The 21,142-nt window shown below is 40.3% G+C and overlaps 1 protein-coding gene across 1 annotated transcript in view; it reads left to right on the top strand.

The window, feature by feature from the left end:
* The window catches only part of LOC119041356 (uncharacterized), a 64,248-nt gene extending 43,452 nt beyond the window's left edge, over nt 1–20,796 (top strand). Inside the window, exons 5-14 of the mRNA XM_053672136.1 lie at nt 4,037–4,141; nt 9,600–9,798; nt 11,534–11,672; nt 12,553–12,641; nt 14,682–14,790; nt 15,916–16,046; nt 17,118–17,172; nt 18,132–18,212; nt 18,469–18,559; nt 20,663–20,796. Of these exons, the coding sequence (XP_053528111.1) occupies nt 4,037–4,141; nt 9,600–9,798; nt 11,534–11,672; nt 12,553–12,641; nt 14,682–14,790; nt 15,916–16,046; nt 17,118–17,172; nt 18,132–18,212; nt 18,469–18,559; nt 20,663–20,781 (1,118 nt within the window). The 3' untranslated portion in view covers nt 20,782–20,796. The remainder of the gene's footprint in view (nt 1–4,036; nt 4,142–9,599; nt 9,799–11,533; nt 11,673–12,552; nt 12,642–14,681; nt 14,791–15,915; nt 16,047–17,117; nt 17,173–18,131; nt 18,213–18,468; nt 18,560–20,662) is intronic.
* Nucleotides 20,797–21,142: the final 346 nt, after the last annotated feature.

The following is a 21,142-nucleotide window of genomic DNA, read 5'->3' on the forward strand; positions in this document are numbered from 1 at the left end:
CCAAGCAGAAGGGTGAGGGGAGGGGAGAGCATGGGAGAGGTGTCTGAGCTGGGATTCAACATGAACTGGTAGAGCTGGGATTCAGATGTGCAGTTAAAGGCTCTGCCCGACCAATTTGGGGACTAAGTTAGTAATCTGTATTTTGAAACGTTAACTGAGTTGTGGCTCTGGTCATTGGGTTGTGCCACTAGTTTGGAAATTTGAGGATGTCCCTGGGGGCTGAGTAGGGAGTTAATGTGAGACGCGGCTGGCTCTTTGTGTACCAGGATCCTTGTAGAAGGCTGTAAAGTTTTGTGGTGGTGTTTGGTTTCCCCAACCCCAGCCTTTCTGGGAGAGGTTTGAGAAATCTTTATGAAGCAACAGACAGTGTCAAAGCCAACAAATTGGAATAATGTTCTTCGTCTGTTAGCTCATGCAAGAGTGACATTCAGGTGCTTACTGAGTGCTGCATCATTTCCATGCCAGTTGGTCATGTTCTCTGGGTTAGTAGTTCTGTTATGACATCACAAACGAAAGTCAGCAGTGAGAAAAGCAGAACATAAGCATAGGCATCGTCAGTAAAAGAGGACGATATAGAGGATTAGCACTGAGCCAAGGTAGTCTCTTGTGTGTTTCTAAAGTCACCCTTTAAAAAAAGATTTTGTACCTTTTTACATACATACTAAAATTATGCTTTGGATACTTACCACAAGGTCTATTGTCAAAAGGCTTACCAATCACAAACAATGGGAGCAGTCTTTTGTAACTTTTTTGAGTATCATATGTATATTTTACATGGATAACTGCTTTTTTCACCCTACAGACATTTGTCCTATCAGGGACATTTTCTCTCTTTTTGACGCATTCCATATTATTATTGGCACTTGCCAAACATGTCTCCAGTCTCATTTGAGATCATTGTTATCAGAAAATCAGTGTTGCTCATATAGGCCAAATGAGAGGTGATACATCTGGGAAAATTCCAGCTAGGCAGTCCATAAAAGTCAGGAACCAGGTGTACTATACACAGCGACCAATACATGTATACACCAGCTGTGCACTTCTTTGATGCTAAAGAAGGCAGTTTATCTTTTAGGATATTTCTGGAAGCCTAGTACAGACATTTTGTGGGTTTTGGGCACTTCCATCATTTAATTCTGGTTTGGGGATTCACTGTCTTAATGAAATTTAATCCTCTTGTTGATCCAACTCATTTGTGAGGAGCTTTTTAAAACTGGATATTCAGTCCCTCAGGAATAGACTTGAATGTCCAACTTTTTACAAAGGTCCCATTGGCAGTTGTTTGGGAGTTTCATGGAGCCTGTTGTTAACAGTTCTGGTTTCTCATGTACTTGGTGGTCCAACCAGGGATGTGGTCCCATTTCACAGCCATTGGCCTTGATCACCATCTCCATGCTTATGAAGGATGGGAAAGAGCAAAGTGGTTGGCCCAGCAGAAATGTGTACTGTGGTGTGTAAATGTGGGGTTTTGCTCAGGAGGACCCTATTCAACTGCAGAATTCTGCCTGCCTTCCCTTCTGGGGCAAACTGCAGAGAAATCCTGTCTTCATTAACATCAGAATAGGATCTCTCATTTTACAAAAATATAAGGCTTTCTTCATTCACCACCTTGCAGTTAATTGTACTGCTGAAAAACTGTGGTGTAATTTATTCATTTATCTGCTCCACACAATAAGGTGTTGTGGATGGCGATCCATAAGATCTCTTGAATTGATCTTGACTTTTATTACTAATGTAACTTCTGGTGAAAAACTACTCTGTATCTCAAGTCACCAAAACAGACCTTGAAAGGTATTTTCTTTCAGCAATCATCTGAATTCACCTGGATCTCAGAATCTTCAGAATCATGGATCAGGCAAGTTACGACTTGCCACAATTTAGACTGCTTACACTTAAATAACATCGCTAGTTTAGGAGCAATGCTTTGTTTGGTGCACAGAGGATTATTTGTCATTTTTGTGTTTCTGCATCATAAGCCCTATTTTAAAGAAATTGCAGTGGGCTGGATGGATTTAAACCAAAGAACTAAATTAAAAAGTACTGGGCTTGCTTCAAGCAAATTATTTCAATATTTAAAGTACATTCCTGTGATGTGAATGTATGGATATGGTGAATATTCTTCTGCTTCTATAGAACCTCTTAGTAGTGCTATGTATAGTCTAAAGGGAAATAACAATTTATATATTCTTCAACATAACTTATCTTTTTTATAACAAAGGTGGTGTTTACTGCTCAATGTCCTAATTTTTTTTAACTTGAGTTAGAGTATTTTTCATATAGGTTCTTTAAAAAAGTGTTGCTTACTATTCCATCTGGGCTGTGTGCCATTTATTTAATAGGCCAGAGATTTTTGGTCATAAAATATTTTATAATGTTTTTATGTACTTAATTAATGAAGATAAATGTGTATGAAAGACATTTCAGTCAAGCAAGGTGCCTGGTTTTTCAGTTCTTTTTAAGCACATATGCTTTAGAGTTTAGAGTTTGAGCCACTTAATCAATAGTAAGAAGAATTTCTCCTTGCCTCATTTCCCTCCCCCAGTTTCTCTGTCAGGATGTGGTGGTTGAGGCACCAATGTAAGAAATATCTGTTTATTTTAAAAAATCACTTTTAATACATTCCTAAGTGTATATATTGTTATTTAATAAAAAATTGGGAATTTGTATTGTCACTTAAGATTGGGCATGGTCTTTCTAAATGCTGGTGGTAATACCTGTTTTTTGGCTTCCAGGGATTTCTAAGGTGTGTGTGTGCAAGATGCTCAAGAAGGATAAAGAGCAGTTTGTATTAAAAAATATTTGAGATGGAACCCAATAGTTGGGGATTTTGAGAGCGAGTGTGCTATCCATGGTGCTGAAACAGACTTCATGCTGGGAAGGCTCTGAAATATTGGAGGACAAGAACACACCTATGTAGATATTTTTACGACCACACCTCTCATCTGCAGCTGAGACTCCTTAATTTTTCTTGAAGTGTTATATGCCCCAGGGAAAGCTGAGTGCAGAGGCAACATGGGGGCAAGCATTAGCTGCAGCGAGCTGTTCTGATATCTGGAACAAGGAAAGGATCTAAAAATGTGAAGTATGGCTATATTGGCCAATAGAGACTATTTTAAAATTTTCATGCCATATTTTAAAACAATGGACTTTTGCTAGTGTAACAAAATTTTTCTTAAATTAATGAAATCATGAGAATGTAACAGAATTACACCTTATGATAGGTAATCAGTGCTTTAAAAGTTTTTAGAAAAGATTTTATTTATTTTTGGGCGGTGGGGGAAGGAGAAAGAGAGGGAGAGAAAAATATCATTGTGTGAGATAAACTGCAATCAGTGCTTCTTGCATTCCCCCCAACTGGGTGTCATCCAGTCAAGGACCCTGACTGGTATTTGAACCTGCAACCTTTGCATTTGTGGGATGATGCCCAACAGTCAGAGCCACACCAATGGCCACACAGCAGCTAGGGCCATTGCTTAAAAGTTTTGTATCTACACTTTTGATTTTATTTAAATATTTTTCAGCCAGATTTCAGCAAGCATTCAAAAACACAAAACCAGTTTATTGGTTCTACAGGCCTTTCTGGATTCTGTACATGTGAGTCTTCCCAGGGATCTCCTTCCCAACTCCCTGTGTCCCCCAAGTACCAATTATACAGTAGTTGTCCAGAGACACTTTGAGAATGAGAATGTGTGTGGTAAAAATATCTCATGTCACTCTTGTAAAAATTTAGTACATCCTCAGTATTTTCTCTAGGATTGTTTGAGTTTGAATCAGTAGGAAACCTACTTCAAAATAAATGTCAGTCCAGGTGGAGTAGATTATTAAGTTGTGTTCAAGTACACTTAACATTTTGGTATCAGCCGAAGTTTATATTTAGTAAATATACTAGTAAGTACTCTTTGGGTCAGAGTGCATTTATTATGGCACAGCTGGAACTTATTAGTGCCTTCAAATCTTAAAACGTATTGAATGTTTTTGTTTGTTTAAACTAAGCCTTGAAGGTAAAAACCTTGGGATTTCTTTGTTTTCTTTAAAGCTGGAGATACTGATGACCCACCAAGAATTACTCAAAATCCTATTATCAATGGGAATGTAACCATGAGTGATGGGCACAACAACACAGAAGAAGATATGGAGGATGGTAAGTACCTGTGGGTTGCCTACTTTGATTGGGCAAAAATTCTGTCAGAAACACAAATAGGTGTGATGTACATTTCTTCCTCACATACCTTCTGAGTTCCTTATAAGCAGCTAGTTTTTAAGGAGGTTGTACCTGAGGAAAAATTAGGCTGTTTTGTTGTTGAATTTCAGGATTACTCACAAATTTCAAGGTGAGTCTATTGCCCCCAGCCTAGGTGAGGAGGTTTAAATATAGGAGTTTATAATAGATGGTTGTTTACTCAGGTGTGTAATTTTCCTGCCACTGTAAGTACCCAGAATGAATACACATTACTCTCCTTTTCCTTCTTGTTTCCAGCCAGATACTTCTAGACATTGGAACTTGGCTTTCCATTGCCTTCTGGTAGTGTGTATATCAGTTGTCTGTCCCCCACTCCCATTAGATATGAAATCTGACCAAGCTTTGGGCTTCATTCTCCCACACTAACTTTTGGTCTATACCTTCTATGCAAAAAACATGTGCATATGTACATGCATGGCCATTTTGTGCCTATGGAATCACTTTGTTTTGAGGCAGTTTCTTCCTTGTAATTTATTGGATTGTGTGACCTGTACATTTGCAAGATCAAAATCATGAGCAGGTAGCAGCCAGTAGTCACTTTATTCAGCCCCTGGAATCTTGCAGTGTAATATGAAACCATGTTCTGTCAAAAGCATGTCCATCAATCCTCATGAGGGTTGTGTCCTTCCCAGGGGTGTAACGGGGCAGTTGAAAGAAACCTCATCAGCCACGGGCTGCACCACCAGAAGGACTGCTGTTCAGACCTCCTGCCAAAAGTTCAGCCTCCATGAGAAACTGCAGCCGTAGTTGAGAGTTCTCTCACAGTGCGGTTTACCCCCTGGCAGCTGGCTGAGGCAATATCTGAGGAAGGTAAAGAGGCGTGGTTTAAACCCCGCTGCTTTGTTACCTGTGGAGTGTGCTTTCCACTCTAGATGAAGGGCAACGGTGTGGGTGTGGTCTCTTTGGTTGCTGGGCTTCTGGTTTTATTTTAGACACCGGAGATGCCAAAAGTGATTCAGATAATGTAGTGGGAAAGCAGTCAGGTCTTGTGTGCCAGGTTTGAGTTAAGGGCCAACTGTAGCCACTTGTGGAGCAGTGGGTGGTCCAACCCAGTCACAACCCTCGCAGTCTAGTTCCCAGAGCAATTTCATACTGATAGTTAGTTCCCTTTGTGTTTTTTGGGTGGAGTGCTTGGGAGAAGGCACAGGTGCAGATAAAAGGGCAGGGTGTCTCAGCCTCGGCTGTGTTGCCTTTCTGGGTGGGCCATTCTTTGTTGTAGGGGGCTGTCCTGTGCATTTGAGGATGCCAGTGTCATTCCACCCCTGTTTCCCACCCTACTCCCATGCCCCTGCCCCAGTTGTGACAACCAAATATCTGGATATTGCCTGGTATATCTTGGGAGCCATAGTTCCCTCATTTGTGGACCAGTGTTATGAGATCATAATGTATGTAAAATCGCTTTCCTCTCTAGAGGCAATTTTGCTAAATTATAAGTGGCAAATAATGGTGCTGAACCACAGAAACTAAAAGTGGGGATGCTCCTGTTGGGAATTACCAAGTGGACAAAGCATAGTATAGGAGGAAGTAGAGTGGTCTTCAATAGCACTTTCTCCCTGGTTTGGATTTTAGGTGCCTTTTGAAAGGCCCAGGAGTAAGAAAGCGACCAAGTTCATTTCTATTTGCTAGCAAAGGGGGCGGGAGGGAGGTGGTTCTTGTTCTTGGACTTGGAAGCCTTACTTAAGGGCAGCGTTTTTGTAGTCATGATGTGTATTTCAAAAACATTCTTTTGCAGAACCTAAGTGTGCTGTGAATGTAGGAAGTCTGAGGAGTGCTAGGTTAAACAGGTTTCTGTACTATAGTACTTTTCTTGGTCACCAGTTTCCAAACATCTTTCTCCAAAAGACTGGACTTTAGAACTCCCCTTTCTCCAATCTTCTTTTAGCATCTTGTTCTGAAAAACACTGGAGTACAATGATCAATGCCCTAACTGTGCAGAGAGGCATAGGGCATTTTTCCTGTAGAAAAGTTAAATAGCTAATAGCACAAACCAGAAAGATGTCAGTGAGGTAGAGAGCGTTTATAAATCCTGTTAACATAGAATTGTGGGCAAGTAACAAAATTGGTATCTAGTTGTGCTTACCCACTGTACTTTGATTTTAGTTTCTTACTGTTTTGCCTGGTGTGACCATGGGAAGTTTTAGAGCAAATGGAGCCTCTGCAGAGCTAGGTGAATCTGCACATGTAGATGGATCTAGATTGAGATTGTTGGTACCTGTGAAAGTAATTTCTGGGAATTAACTAGGACTTGTAAAGACTTGTATTTAGATGAGTAATTGAGATTTATTAAAATTAACTGCCATTTAGGAGAACTTCAGGCTAACCTCTCGGATTCAGAAAACCAAAGTATTAATCTTCCTCCACTTTTTTATGCAACCAAACACTAAGCTGGTACATTGACCTTTGCCCTATGAAGATAAGATTGTTGTAAGAATGGACATTGGTATCTGTGGACTACAGGAGCCAGTGCTGCTCTTCAGGGACAGGATGGGAAGGAAGCGGGTTATCAGGTTTTCTGCTGAGAATGTATGATGACAGCAGTTAACATGAGCTCCATCATCATCCTATTATTTACAATAAAACGATGCATGGAGTAATGAAACGGGTGCTCTGTGGCATCTTGACAGTTTAGATTTTCTATTTGGTTGAAATATTAATACTGAGGGATATGGGATATCCTTCCTAATACCAAGTATACTGCCTTTGAAAACATTGTTAATTTTGAAGTGATTATAGACAGAGGAATTTGCAAAAATAGTACATAGGATCCTGAGTATCTTTCCCTGGTTTTCTTGGGGAAGGACTTATATTAGCCTCTTGTATTTGCTAATAGGGGGATATCAGGCCAGCTCTATCTGCCAAAGATGGGTTTCAGGTCAGCTTCTCTTATTTGTAGACTCTTCAGTTTTGACCTTTTTGTAATTTGATATAATTTTTCAATCATTCAATTAGTATAAAAAGTTTCGAGCCATGGGTGAGATTTCTATTCATATGAAATCTCATGTTAAATTTTGTGATTAGCGTGTTTTGGGGTGGTAAGTCTGCTGTAAGGATGTGCTTTCAATGTGAGGCAGAATCTCACATCTAGTATATAATTCAGCAAGTGTGAACTGAGTACTGTGAGGCAGGGTTTCACTAGGCTCAGGGCACTGAGCTTCTGCATCTGCTGGGCCTGCCATCTTGTGGACTCAGTGCCATGCTGACTTCACCATTGTTTGGTCTTGATTAATTCAGAAATTTGAATAAAGTATGGGGTGAAAGAGAAGCAAAGCATTTTTATCTATATAAAGTCTAATCCTTTGAAGAGCTGAACTGTATCTGAAAACAAATTAGGGGAATTAGAAGATAGGTGGGGTTCTGCTATGCTGAATTCTTTAGATCCCAGCAAATGTCCTGAGATTATTTTTTTAATTTTTCAGTTGGTTATGTTTCATTTCTTCCATCAATGTCAAACAGGCTGATTTCAGGGGGGTCTGAGTTCAGCTCAGCATTAGAATGCCACTCTACAAATCAGAGGCAGGATCATTGTGCTTAGTGTTCAAGAATTTGGCTGTTGGACCCCCTGTGGTCACTTTGTAAAACACATTGGATAAGAGGAACCATTTAATTTCAGCAAGCCTCTGTTTCCTCATCTATAATTTGGGAATTACGTAATAGCTTCCCCTGCCTACCATGTAGGATTTAAATGCCACTCAGATGTGATCTGTGTATCTATGAAAAAGTGGCCTGTTTTTTTGCTACACCATTCTAGGCACCATTCTCTTGAGCAAGTTTCATGTCTTCTCAGTGGACTTTTATTTTACCCCAAAGGGGTTAGGGTTTCCCGTCACTGGGAGAGGCTCAAATACAGAATGCACCTCTTAGTTGTGACTCACGCCCTGCTCAGTTGCTCTCCTTTCAGAGGGCTTCTTTGTAAACTGCCAAGCAGTGTTACATGTAGGAAAAAAAAATTAGGAATGAAGAAATACTTTTCAAGAAGGTAAAAACACTGTCACACATTCTTTGGGATTTTCTTTCTTTGGTGAAGAATATTGCCCTCTCATGAGGACTGATGGACATGTTTTCCTAAGAACAAATTCAGTTAGTCACAAATAAGCAGTTTGTGTATGCTGAGATGTCTGCAGCCTGAGCACTCGGCCATCTCCTTGGAGATTGAAGGATGAAGGAAGGGAGTGTGCTATTGACATACTCTTCTTTCCCTAAGGCTCCAGTCTCATTGGTACCTCAGGAGCCTGTGGGAATGGATGTGTAAATAGCACCTGATTCTTAAAAAGCCTTCCAAAGTCCTGCTATTCTATAGACTAATTTGTATCTCCTCAGAGGTGGCCCTTGGTTTCCTGCCTGTCTGTGAACTGTTCCCATTCTGCAAAGAGATAGATATAGAAAGCAGGAGAAAGCATTTAGAAATGTGTATCCTGCTGTGGCAGTTTTATGATGTTTTATTAGGAAGTGCTGGTAGTGACAGATTGGCACGGTGGCCTTGGAAGGACTACTTCTTCACGTGAGGAGTCTGAGAAGCATCACTGTGTACACTGCTGGGTTTGTCAAAGCTAACTGGGGCCTGTGTCACTTAAATGAATAGGCACCACCAGTAAAAGGTTGAAATCTGAAGTGTGTGACATTAGTTAAAAGTCTACTAAGAGGCCTTATATCAGCAGTTTGCTTTTTATTGGAGGAGACCAATTCCTTAAATTGGCCTTTCGTCTCAGTGAGTAATAAACAATATCATTTTCTGCTTGTATTTTAATAGTTATTCTCCATATGGAATCCAGGCTGTTGTCTCACAGTAATTGTGAACTAAGACGCTAACTTTTATTTTAAGGCTAACTTTATAGCAATGTTTTTGGCTGTAAACAGCACTGCTCTTCCTTGGGTTTGGTCATTTCCCACTCCCCCCAGACGGCCTCCCTTGTTATTGCAAGTTCAGCGCCCCCTTCATTTTTTCTCCTCCAGCTCAGCCCATTTCTGAAACTTTTTTCCTTTCATCTACAAGTCCTGTTCTTGAACAAATGTTACATGTTTCATCCCTCTCTCCACAGCCCCTCCATGCACTGAGGATTATGTGGGAATTAAGATAGGGTAGAACAGATGTTCTCATCACACAGAACTCGTAGATCTAGGAGGGAAGGCAGGTGTGTGTTGTTAGCCTTCTGAGTTTTGGGTTTCATTCACACTGAAAGTGTATGTCATTGTATTGCTTTAGGTTATTTAGTAACTTGGAACTCATACTATCATTTTCCCAGGGAGCTGGGTTTTAGCAGCTAGGTTGGGGTTGTGTAGAATAGTTCATCCCCGCTTGTCCGTGCTTTCAGGCCTCTTTTCTTAGAGCACAGGCTCTGATTGTCAACCTGTTTTCTTGCAGACACGAGTTGGCGCTCCGAGGCAACCTTTCAGTTCACTGTCGAGCGCTTCAGCAGACTGAGTGAGTCGGTCCTTAGCCCTCCGTGTTTTGTGCGAAATCTACCATGGAAGATTATGGTGATGCCACGCTTTTATCCAGACAGACCACACCAAAAAAGCGTAGGATTCTTTCTCCAGTGCAATGCTGAATCTGATTCCACGTAAGACAGTTTAAATGATGCAATTACAAATCCACAGATAGGGTAACACATTGGAAGCCAAATTGATCAGCCTTTTTGCATTCTGAAAAAAATTTTGGAATTTCCTTACTGCTTGTACATAGCCTTTGATTTTAAATAAGACTTCCATACATTCCCCTCTTTTAAACTCATCAGTAGGTACTTTGTCCAAACTAGAAAAGATACACATATTTTTCTTGCAAATAAAAAACTAAAGTTCATATGAACATGGAATCAGGGACCAGTAGACTAGCTGACTATTGGTTCACGAGTCTTAATTATTATTAACCAGTAACTTTGCCAGGAGAAAGTTCTAGCTAAGGAAAATTCCTTAGCCCAACATTCTTATTGTTTGTCAATCAGTTCTTATATGTTATTCAGACAGTTCAAAATAAAACATTCAGGGGATTTACAGTATTAGCCCATTTAAATTATTTAAGAAAAAAATCTTTTTATTCATGTCATTTATACAGTGAGTTTTATTACAAAATGTCCTTACAAGTTAAGACGTTTCTTCATGGTCCATCTTTTCAGATAAAGCCAAAGGTTTTTGACTCTTCTTCCCTTTAATTAAAAATTGTCCACTGTACAACATTTAGCAAAACCCCAAGCTGATGATTTTTGCATTGGATCCAGACCACTTTTACCGCCAAGCCACTTCCCTAAATAGCATCTGCCCTGTCTCCCTGCCACCTGCAGAATGTGGCCCTTTGGCGCCCGCAGAGAAGGTTGTTTCCCAGAGAACACAACCTTTTGGCTCTAGCTATTCTGTCAAAGTTCCAGGAAGTACTACCCATTTTATGTTTCTTTTTACGGAAAGTTTTAAGAAGTGCGAAGCCCATTTTATAGTGCAGTTAGGACTGTATGTAGGTTAATATTTTTATTCCTATGGTCAAATTATGGTCTGATCTGATGAGTATTGGGCAAGATTTTAGTATTAATAGCCGCAATCTGAAGAGTAGTTTGAAAACAGTGAGTGGTTCACATCCAGCATAAGGAAGTCCCGATGCGCTGGCACTGCTCTTTCGGCGTTTCAGTGAGTTTGCAGCATTGTGAACCTTTCAGTGGACTTTTAAAGTGGCATAGCTTTTGGTTTTTAAACACTGATCCGGAGGCTCTTTGTGATCTGCCCCAAACGTGACGGACTCCATCTATGGTTCTGTCACTTGTGGTTGTGATTCAGTACCACGCTCAGAGTTTGTCAGGGGCCCCCTGCTACAAACCTGCCCACAGGCCTGAGTCAGAGGCGCTCTTGAGAAACTGACAGTACCTGTAAAGGTACCAGGGGCAGGAGTGACACCGACAAGTGACACCTGCATTAGTAGAACCTAGAGCTTCAAGTCTATTTTAAAAAAGCATTATCATCATTCTTGTTTTCCTATTCTTTTAAAATGCTATCCCAAAAATTGTAATTTGACCCCAAAACTATAGTCTCTTATAAAATTTCAACATGTATTTTAAAGATAGCAATAAAAAAATGTGACTTTAACTTTTGAAAAATTACAAAATAAATAAAGCCAAGAGTTAAACCAATAGGTAAGGGCACCTCAATCCTACTTAGCCTTTTCTCCCCTCTAGGTAGATATGGTTGCCAACCACCCACCCTCCCCACACACAAACAAGATAAATATGGGAATTTTTGTGTGCTGTGTTTTTAAAAATATATAAACATCAATGAAATACTTCACCTAAGGCTTAGATTATTTTCTTTAAACAGGTCATGGTCTTGTCATGCACAAGCAGTGCTGAAGATTACAAATTACAGAGATGAGGAGAAGTCATTCAGTCGTCGTATTAGTCATTTATTCTTCCACAAAGAAAATGATTGGGGATTTTCCAATTTTATGGCTTGGAGTGTAAGTAACAGTGAATTTAGACTGACTAAATAATCTAAGCATTATTGTATTCCCCCAAATCTTTTATTATTCATATCTTGCTATTTACTAATTTATTCATTTATTATTGATTTTGGAGCGAAAGAGAACAGGGGAGAGTCATCAGTTTGTTGTTATACTTATTTATACACTCATTGGTTGATTTTCATATGTATCCTGACTAGATATCGACCATGCAACATTGTTATACTGCAGTGATACTCTTAAGCATCTGAGCTACCCTGCCAGGGCACCTTCATTCATTTTAGAATCAAAGTATTTGTTTTATAAGTTGGGCAGCTGTCTATGTGTTTTCCTCCTACCTGAGCATTTATGAGCCAGCAGGACTAAAGTCTCAACATTTTGTCAAACATTGTAAGCTAGTCAATAGCATCATTCCTGATAGGTATACACTTCCTTTAAAAGCAATAATATCAGTTGGGATCCTTCCATAAGTCAGACATGGTGCAGGGTAGCTTCACGGAGCTTCATGAATTCTCAAGTCAGTTCATGTTGGCTGTTTTGGCAGAGGTGGAAACGTGCTTAGGAACGTCCTTCTCGGTCTCCTACCATGGGTTCTGTGAAACCTCCCCCGCCCTGCTGCAATGAGCGTGCCCTCATCCCTCATTTTCCATGCCATGGCCTGGCACTCCCAGTGCCTCTGGGATGCCACTTCTTTTTCAGATAACACTGTTCACAACAAACCAAAATGCTGCAAAAGTACAAGCATAATTCGGGTGTTTGAAAAAGCACTGTTTTAATTTATTAAAGTTCATTACATTAGGGTAATTGTCACTTTGGAATGAAGTGAGCATTTGTGTAATCTTATACAAGTTGGATATGCTTATTATTTATTTTTTAGGAAGTGACTGATCCTGAGAAAGGATTTATAGATGATGACAAAGTGACTTTTGAAGTCTTTGTACAGGCGGATGCTCCCCATGGAGTTGCGTAAGTTTTTCCTTATTTGTGTGCTGTGACGAGACGTGTTTTATGCTGTAGTGAGAGCAATACTCATACATGATCAGAAATGCATGATTCCACAGAGGAGCTCCCTCTCTGCTTGTCCCTTGGCACACATGGAACATATAGACATGTACCCCAATTCCACATTCACTGCTTCGTTTAGTAGATTTATTGAACAAAATGCTGTATGTATGCCAGACCCTGCTGCTCACTACTGATGTAATCAGGTGGTCAACAAGACGAGACAGCCTTGGGTTTCTATTCACAAAGAAGGTACAGACTGGTCAGGCAAAGGAGCAAAACCAAAACGTAAATAACTGCAGCAGGAGGTGCTCTGTTTTTATCTTGAAGAGGTCGGGGATGTCCTTGTGTGCTGGTGGCCCTGCTGAGCAGATGAGGTAGTGAGTGGGGCACTGTAGAGCTTAGTGGACAGCCTACAAGGAGATGCTTCTACTTCTGCCACTCAATTCAGGAGGGTCTGTATGCAGTAAGTGGTTTTGGCCTTACAGAGTGTATTGGGTGGTTGGTTGATAAGATGGGGCAGTGGAATTCAGGGAGAAGGACATGCATAAAGACACCAGCAAGAAAGTTTGGGATTGGGCAGAATATGAGGGAAGTTGAAGAGTAGATCTGAACGCTGAGATGGTAAGTTGGAAGCAGGTTATAGAAGAATACCAGACTTTGAAGGCCCAAGGTGCAACCATAAAATTCTGTTGAGGAAGAAGTTAAGTGACAAGTCCCAATCTCTTACTTGCCATACTTTGTTTCCACGTGAGCTTACTCTTGGGCGAGAGTGCATTGGGTGACCCTTAATGGAAACAGGCAGGGAGCTGTAGGGGGGCCATGAAAGAGTATTACTTAGTCCAGATCCTGGCTAAAGTACCCTGGGTGATGCACTGGAATTTTTTTTAAAAATGCTAATAACATTCTTTCGCTTTATGTTAATTGAACTGATAACCAGAGGAATCAGGCTTTTCTTAAGTAGCCTTTTCGAAATATGCACTTAGGTCGTATTGAAAGACCTGCAATAGGGGCCTGAAAGAAGCAAGTTCTAATTAAAATTGTTGTGGTTTTCCCCCCTTCATTTAAAAACTGTTCACTGTATCTCTTGACTTACAAATGTACATTGAGTTTTCAGCTTTATCAATCAAGGGAGATTTATTGGTTCAGCCACACTTTTCAAAACTTCTCCAACCATTGTCTCCTAAATCTTTTTTCCTAAATCTTTGATTATACTTTTTCAAATAATCATCTGTAACTCAGGATTCTTGCATTTTCTTGACAATTTAAAAATAATTTAAAAAATTATTTTTAGTGCATTTTGTAACTATTTGTTAAAAAATTATTTTGACACACACATGAATTTTAACTGGGAACATTTGACACACCTGAGTGTGTTTGCAAGGCCATGATCTAACCTCTGGAAACACAGTACTGTTGACCTTGACCTCACAAAAGGATTGGTCACACTTTGTGGTAATCACATTTGTTTATGTCTTTGCATTATAGAGGACTAAGAAGAAAAGGTAGTAGATGTTTGAAAGTCTGCATTAAAACTTGCCAGTATACATGCTTGTCCTTCCCTGTGTGTATGACAAGAGAAAAGAGGGGTCCCAACCTGGTTCCATTTCTTGCCGAGTGCATGTGACCTAATATGAATGTAATAGAACTACACTGGGGGTCAGTTTGCTACAAGTTTATAGAATGTAATTTGTATCTGTGAGTACTGATCTTGGTAACTGATGGTCATGTTGCTGGGGTTGAATTAGCACTGGTCCATGTACTTGGGTGGACAGAATCAATGACCATTAAAGGGAGCCCTGTGATAAGAACTCTTGGCCTTGGTGTCCTTAGTGCCATGGTCCTGGTGATGAGTCATTAACTTGGAGGGGTGCTCAGCCTTCATTCCTGTGTCAGGATGGTGGGAAATAGCAGGCTGGCATCTGGTTGAATTGCTGCACACATGTTGCAGAAGCAAGGAGGTGTCCTGTGTGGTTTTCCCTCAACCTCAAACTGATCTTGTAGGTGGGATTCAAAGAAGCACACTGGCTATGTTGGTTTGAAGAATCAGGGAGCGACCTGTTACATGAACAGCCTGCTGCAGACTTTATTTTTCACAAATCAACTACGAAAGGTAAATGGATGGTATTTCTGTCCTCAATCTTCCACCCACCCTTTTTTCTCAAGTATTAAGGGACAAGTAAAGTCCTCTTGCCAAACTTTGCCTCGTCTTCTCCTACTACAGTGCTGTCTCCAGAGAGGCCCCTATTTTATGCTTGCGCCTATCTTTAGTCCTCAGTGTTTGGACACTTAAAGCTAACTGGGGTAGTCAAGAGTTCACTACAGCTAATGATCCTAACCTAAGCTAGAAGTGACATGGGTATTTTTTCAATATGAAAGCCATGAACAACATTTGAAAAAGTTTTATATGAAAAATTGATCAGTTGGAAAACTAGCTGCAAAATGTAGTTTTTACATATTATAGACAAAATTTATTGATTTAAAAAAATATTTTGATTTATTTTTAGACAGAGAGGAAGGGAGGGAGAAAGGGAGAGAAACGTCAGTGTGTGGTTGCCTCTAGAGCACCCCCTACTGGGGACCGGGCCCACAACCCAGGAACGTGCCCTGACTGGGAATGGAACCAGCGACCTTTTGATGTACAGGCTGGCACTCAATCCACTGAGCCACACCAACCATGGTGAAAAAGTTTATTTTTGTAAGACTGTTTAAACCAGAATAGACTTCCCGAGAATGTAATACAGGTGAGCCAGCCATCTGTACTTTAGGAAGTCATGTGAGCAGCATGGAGCAGTGCAGGCAACACGGACTCCTGGTTGTGGGGCAGCGCTGGCTGGTCTGCTGCTTTGCTTTCTTGTTTTCACTGTTCTTCTGGTGAGTTACTGTGGTAGGACGTATCCCGGGGATAGCTGAATGTGGGTAATGTCAGTAGCATTTGTTCCATTAACTCTTCTGTTTATAAGTAATGTTGTTTTAAAGTGTTGCTCTGAGAAGTCTGAAATGAAAGTGGTTGTCTTTGGATGGTGAGCTATAGGTAATAGAAAAAAAAATTATTATTTTTTGCTGCCTTGTACTTTCTAGACTGATTCTAAAGACTTTTATGATTTCAAGTGTAAAAAGAAAACTTTCTGACCTATGTAGGGCATAATTAAAAGCTTTATTAAAGCACGATAGCCATTGTGATATTAGAAATGATACTTTCATGTCAAATTTCATTTTTATTTCTTAATCCTTTTAGGCCGTTTACATGATGCCAACAGAGGGTGATGACTCATCCAAAAGTGTCCCTTTAGCATTGCAGAGAGTATTCTATGAACTACAGCACAGCGATAAGCCTGTAGGGACAAAAAAGCTAACAAAATCATTTGGGTATGTATTGGAAATCTACCTTTCCTTCTGCTGCTCCTTTAAGGATGAATGAGGTGAAAGAAGAATTGTAGTCACTGTGTAGGCATTTAATTATGTTAGAGTGTATTTATCATTGTATTTTATTTGACCACTTTGGAAAGAGCAGCCCCCTTTTAGAATTTTTTTTTGAGAAATAAATACTACTTAAGGCTTTACCTGTCAAGGTTTACCTTTTAAGGTGAACAGCATATAAAGTTTTAAACAAATGTATGAGGGGGAACCCAAAACAAACCCTAGAATTATTTGCTGGAGACTGGTTCCTGTGTAATACAGGCTTCCCCCAGTAAGTGAGTATTCTAGGAACTCATCTGCATCCATGTACCATCTGGACTTGTTGTGAGAGGTTATATTCAGCTTCAGAAAATGTTTGTTGAAGACTGTCAACACGTTTGCCCTTTTGATGATGGGCGATTTATGAGTGCACCTGCTGATACCATGCTGAATGTTTGGCATTTTTTGACCAAAAAAAGCATCCCATGCTACAACGTTCCTATGCACCTGATGTTGCCCCAAGCAAGTTTTTTTGTTTCCACGGATGAAAAAACGCCACAAAAGGAAATGTCTTAATCATGTAGAAGAGGTGAAAATAAAAAGTGGAAGAATCCCTAAAAGGCATCAGAACTAACATGCCCCAAAACTGTTTAGAGCAGTGGAAATAATGTCTTGATAGGTGTATTGAATCCAATGGAGACTATTTTGAAGGTGACTGAAGTTTAAATATGTAGGAATAATTACACAATTTTTAAAAAAATAAATTCTAATTCTGTTTGGTCAACCTTCATATATTGACTTGCAAAAACACCCACCCCTTGTAGTAAGTTGCTTAGAACAAGATAATGTTAGTATTTGGGTGTCCTGATAAAACAGTTTATTTTGGAATCATAATTCCCAAAATCATCTTCTAGGAAAAGCAATTTAAGAATAATGACTGATAGTGGAGTGTAGTTTTTGGATCTGTGCTACTAGTTAGAATACATTTATTGGAAATTTGGATGTTTTGATATATATAAGTGTTCACTTTATCTTTCCAAGGTGGGAAACTTTAGATAGCTTCATGCAACATGATGTTCAAGAGCTATGCCGCGTGGTAAGTTTTCAGCTATAATTACATATTACTGACATTTAATATTTTGAAGCACTATCAGAGGTTGTTATCAAGTAATACCTGAGGCATACTCCATATCACCATAATTTCGATAAGCCCATGTTTGTTTGGGCCCAAAACTAGGTTAGAAGGAAAAAAGCAGCAGTTATATAGTTTAAAATCCAGAAAGAATGAAAAAAATATTTGAGAGGGGAAACTTGAATTTAAATATTGTAGTGGGATAATGTGTTAATTGGAATATCTACTTGAGTTGTTATGGGCTGGAGTAGCTGTTCTGACTCCCCGGCTTCAGTTTGCAAGAGTGATTTCTGTTATTACCCTGCAGCATCCAGACCCCTTCTTTGCACAGAACTTGTGGTTGAGGCAGACCTCTGTGTGAGTGATTCTCCCCAAAACCAGCTTTAGTCACTAGCAAATTCCCATTCTTTCAGTTGTGATGAAAGATGCACAAACACACACACAAAACATGAAATGGCTATTCAAGGTGATTGGCTGGGCAAGGTGTGTTTTCTTTTTTGCAGCACTAGCTGGATTGAATCCAGTTCATTAAATACCCATGGACAAACCAGTCAATCCTGTTGACAGGCTCAACCTCATTAATCTCTTGGTGTGGACCAATACGAGTTAAGTTTAGTGCTCAATTTACATGCTTTTCCACAGAGGTAAAATGAATATAAAAAATGCTTCTAAAGGCACTACAGATTACTAATTCATTCCGGAGGCTGTTTAGAGGGTTAATCTCAACTGTTGCATGTAGATATTTTTGTAACCATCCAACCAAGAAAGAAGATTTTGTATGTTTTTGATAATTGCATGCCAAAGGTCATACTATTTATAGTCTTAGAATGTCTTGGACCATTTGCAATTTCCTAGTCACATTGCAAATTACTGTATGTTGATTAAGCATAACATTCTCTTAAAGCCCAAACTTTCTCTTCCAGTTGCTTGATAACGTGGAAAATAAGATGAAAGGCACATGTGTAGAAGGCACCATACCTAAGTTATTCCGAGGCAAAATGGTGGTATGTGATTATCACTTTATTTTTTAAAATTTTATTTAGTTATTTTTCAAGTACAGTATTCTATTTCTCGAATCCCAGCCCACCCGCCCCGTGATCCCCACCTCCCTCCCATTTCCACCCCCTTAGTTATTGTCCCTGTATCCTTTATACTTGTTCCTCTAATAATTATCACTTTAAAAGGATAATTTTAAAAGATTTTGAAATGTGTACATTCTGCTGATTAATAATGCTTGTGCCATCTTTCCCTCGTTTGCAGTCCTATATCCAGTGTAAAGAGGTGGACTATCGATCTGATAGAAGAGAAGATTATTATGATATCCAGCTGAGCATAAAAGGAAAGAAAAACAGTAAGTTCTATGCACACAGTTGCCTGCTGACCATCTGATCATTTAGTTGTGATTCAGTGCTTTACTCACGCAAGTGCTCCTGATTAAGCTTGCGCGTAGAGAGAAAACTGCCAAATGATGAGTACACAGCTCACAGAGTGGAGAGGCAGGTCAAGAAACAGAACTTTGCTGGCTCACCCAGCCCTGTCTCAGTCCTTCCCCATCACTACGTCCTCCTCAGAGGAGACCACTGTTTGGGATTCTAATGTCCTGTTATAGGTTATTATTTACATGTGGAAAATACTTATGTAGGTTATAGTGTTTCTCATTTACTTTGCTCAGTATACTGTCTGTGGAATTTCATCCATGTTTCAAGTAACAATAATTTAGTTACTTTTATTGATTATAGTATTTCACCTTGCAGACATACTGCAAGAGTTTTGGGACTGTCTACTGTTTATAGTGTGAGGCTGTAGGCATGAGCCCCTTGTCTACCTTGTTTTTTTTCTTTCTTGTGCACATATATTTGCATTTATGGTGAGTGGGATGGCTGGCTTACAGGGGACAACAGATGTTCAAGTTAATAGGTAAAGCCAGCAAGTTTCCCACAGTGTGAACCTTATCAGCTTCACACAGCCCTCCTGCCCAGCACTGTGTGAGAGCTGTCAGTTGCCAGACTAGACGTTTTGGCGGGAATATGGTGCTATCTTGGTTTTAAGTTATACTTCCCTGATCATAAGCACCTTTTCATGTGCTTACTGGCAGTTTGGGTACTGCCTGACCATAATGCAATACAGTTAATACTAACTTAGTGTCCTTGTCTACAAACTGTCACCTCGGTGACTTCTGGGTCTGCTTCTGTTGAGTCATCTTTGTCTTTACCATGGGCTGTATTTTCCAGCCTCATTCTGTGTCTGGTAATGTGTTATTAGATGCCGGCCATTGTGAGTGTATTCTTGTTGGGTGTCGAATATTCTTATCCTTTGTTCTGGGACACAGCTAAGTTACCTGGCAATGATTTGTATTTTTCAAAGCTCGCTTTGTTAAGTTTTGTGTGGGGTTTTATAACAGTTTGTGGGAGTGCAACAGTTTCTAGTTGAGAGCTAATTTGTGCCCATAACTGAGGCCACAGCTTTCTGAGTTTTGAGCCTGATGTGCCTGACTTAGGAGGCTTTTCCACTATGGCGGGAGGGAACACCCACTAGTCCCAGGCTGTAGGAGTGCCGGGGGCTGTTCCCCAATCCTTGCGATGCTTCTTTCTCCAGCCCCAGATGATTTCCTCACTGTACTGATGTGATTAGCAGTCACAGAAGGCTCCAGGAGAACCCCCTGCAAGTCTCTGTAACTCTCTTCCTGTGCAACTTTCTGTTCTTGGGCACTCTGTCCTACAGATTGGAGCTGCCTTGGGCCCCTTGTTGTCTCTGGGACGGCCGGCCCTGTTTGGGTTTCTCTTTGCTGTGCTGTGGCCTGGAAAGTACACAGTAGCCAGGACACTCGACAGGCTGTCTCTGGGACCACCACTTTCACTGCCTGTGGTCCAGAGCGTGAACTCTGTTGTTTTCCACAGAGTCCAGTGTTTCACTTGTTCGGTGCAGGAGAATAGGCCAGTTCCTGTTCTTCTTTCACCACTACGGCAGGAGTTCTTCCTGTGCTGTGGATGCTAATTCTTGGTGAAGTTACTGAGATCATCCCCCCAGACTGAGATCATCCTGTGCTTACCTTTTCACTCTTCTAATGTTGGCATTTGTTTCACAGAATCTGATAATTTTAGTGATCCCCAGTGTATCCATCTTTGCTTTTTGTGTCCTAAGAACCCCTGCCCTGAAATCGTAAGATACTCTCTTACTTGTTATTTTTTAATCTTTTCTATTTATTTACTGCCGGTTACCATTTGTAAGACCTTCAGGAAACCATGTCAGTCTCCTTAAGGTTTTCACCTTGGTTAGATTGGTGAAGGTGTGAAGGGCACATTTAACTGGTCTGTGTTGGAGGCTGAGAGTTACCACTCAAGGCCAGTTACTGACATTCCCTTCCCTGGCATTCCTAAATGTACTTGAGTTGGCTTTATTATAATGGAAGCTTTACTGATAACTTCAGCTGACCTTTCTCTTTCTCTCTTTAAAGTATTTGAATCATTTGTGGATTATGTGGCAGTAGAACAACTAGACGGTGACAACAAATATGACGCCGGGGAGCACGGCTTGCAGGTAATCTGGGAATTTTGTGCCAGTGTCTTGGTGTAGCTTTTCATTTACACGTGAATTTTTTTGCTTACTTCTGAACTAAGAATTTCCTCATATCTTTCCCTGTTGTGCTGGTATCTAGCACTCAAAAGGATTTTATTTCTTGATGTGGGCATTTTATTTTAGAAAACGAAAATGTGTTGCTGGTATGATAGAATGGGAAGGGGCTAAGGAAGGTGTTAGCAGGAAATGGACATGGAGCTTGTTCATCAGAGGTAGGGCCGTCACCTGGCACATTGAAGCTCAGTCCCTGTGTTTGAAAACTTTTTCCCATTTCATCCGTTATTCTGTTTCTCCCCTTACTGGTGTCAGTGCCCGGGGTTCTCTCAGTTTCCTCCACTCATAAGTAGAATTTGTGAGT

The sequence above is a fragment of the Artibeus jamaicensis genome, unplaced genomic scaffold, assembly GCF_021234435.1.
Source record: "Artibeus jamaicensis isolate MK-2021 breed Jamaican fruit bat unplaced genomic scaffold, CSHL_Jam_final contig_729, whole genome shotgun sequence".
Lineage (NCBI taxonomy): Eukaryota > Metazoa > Chordata > Mammalia > Chiroptera > Phyllostomidae > Artibeus > Artibeus jamaicensis.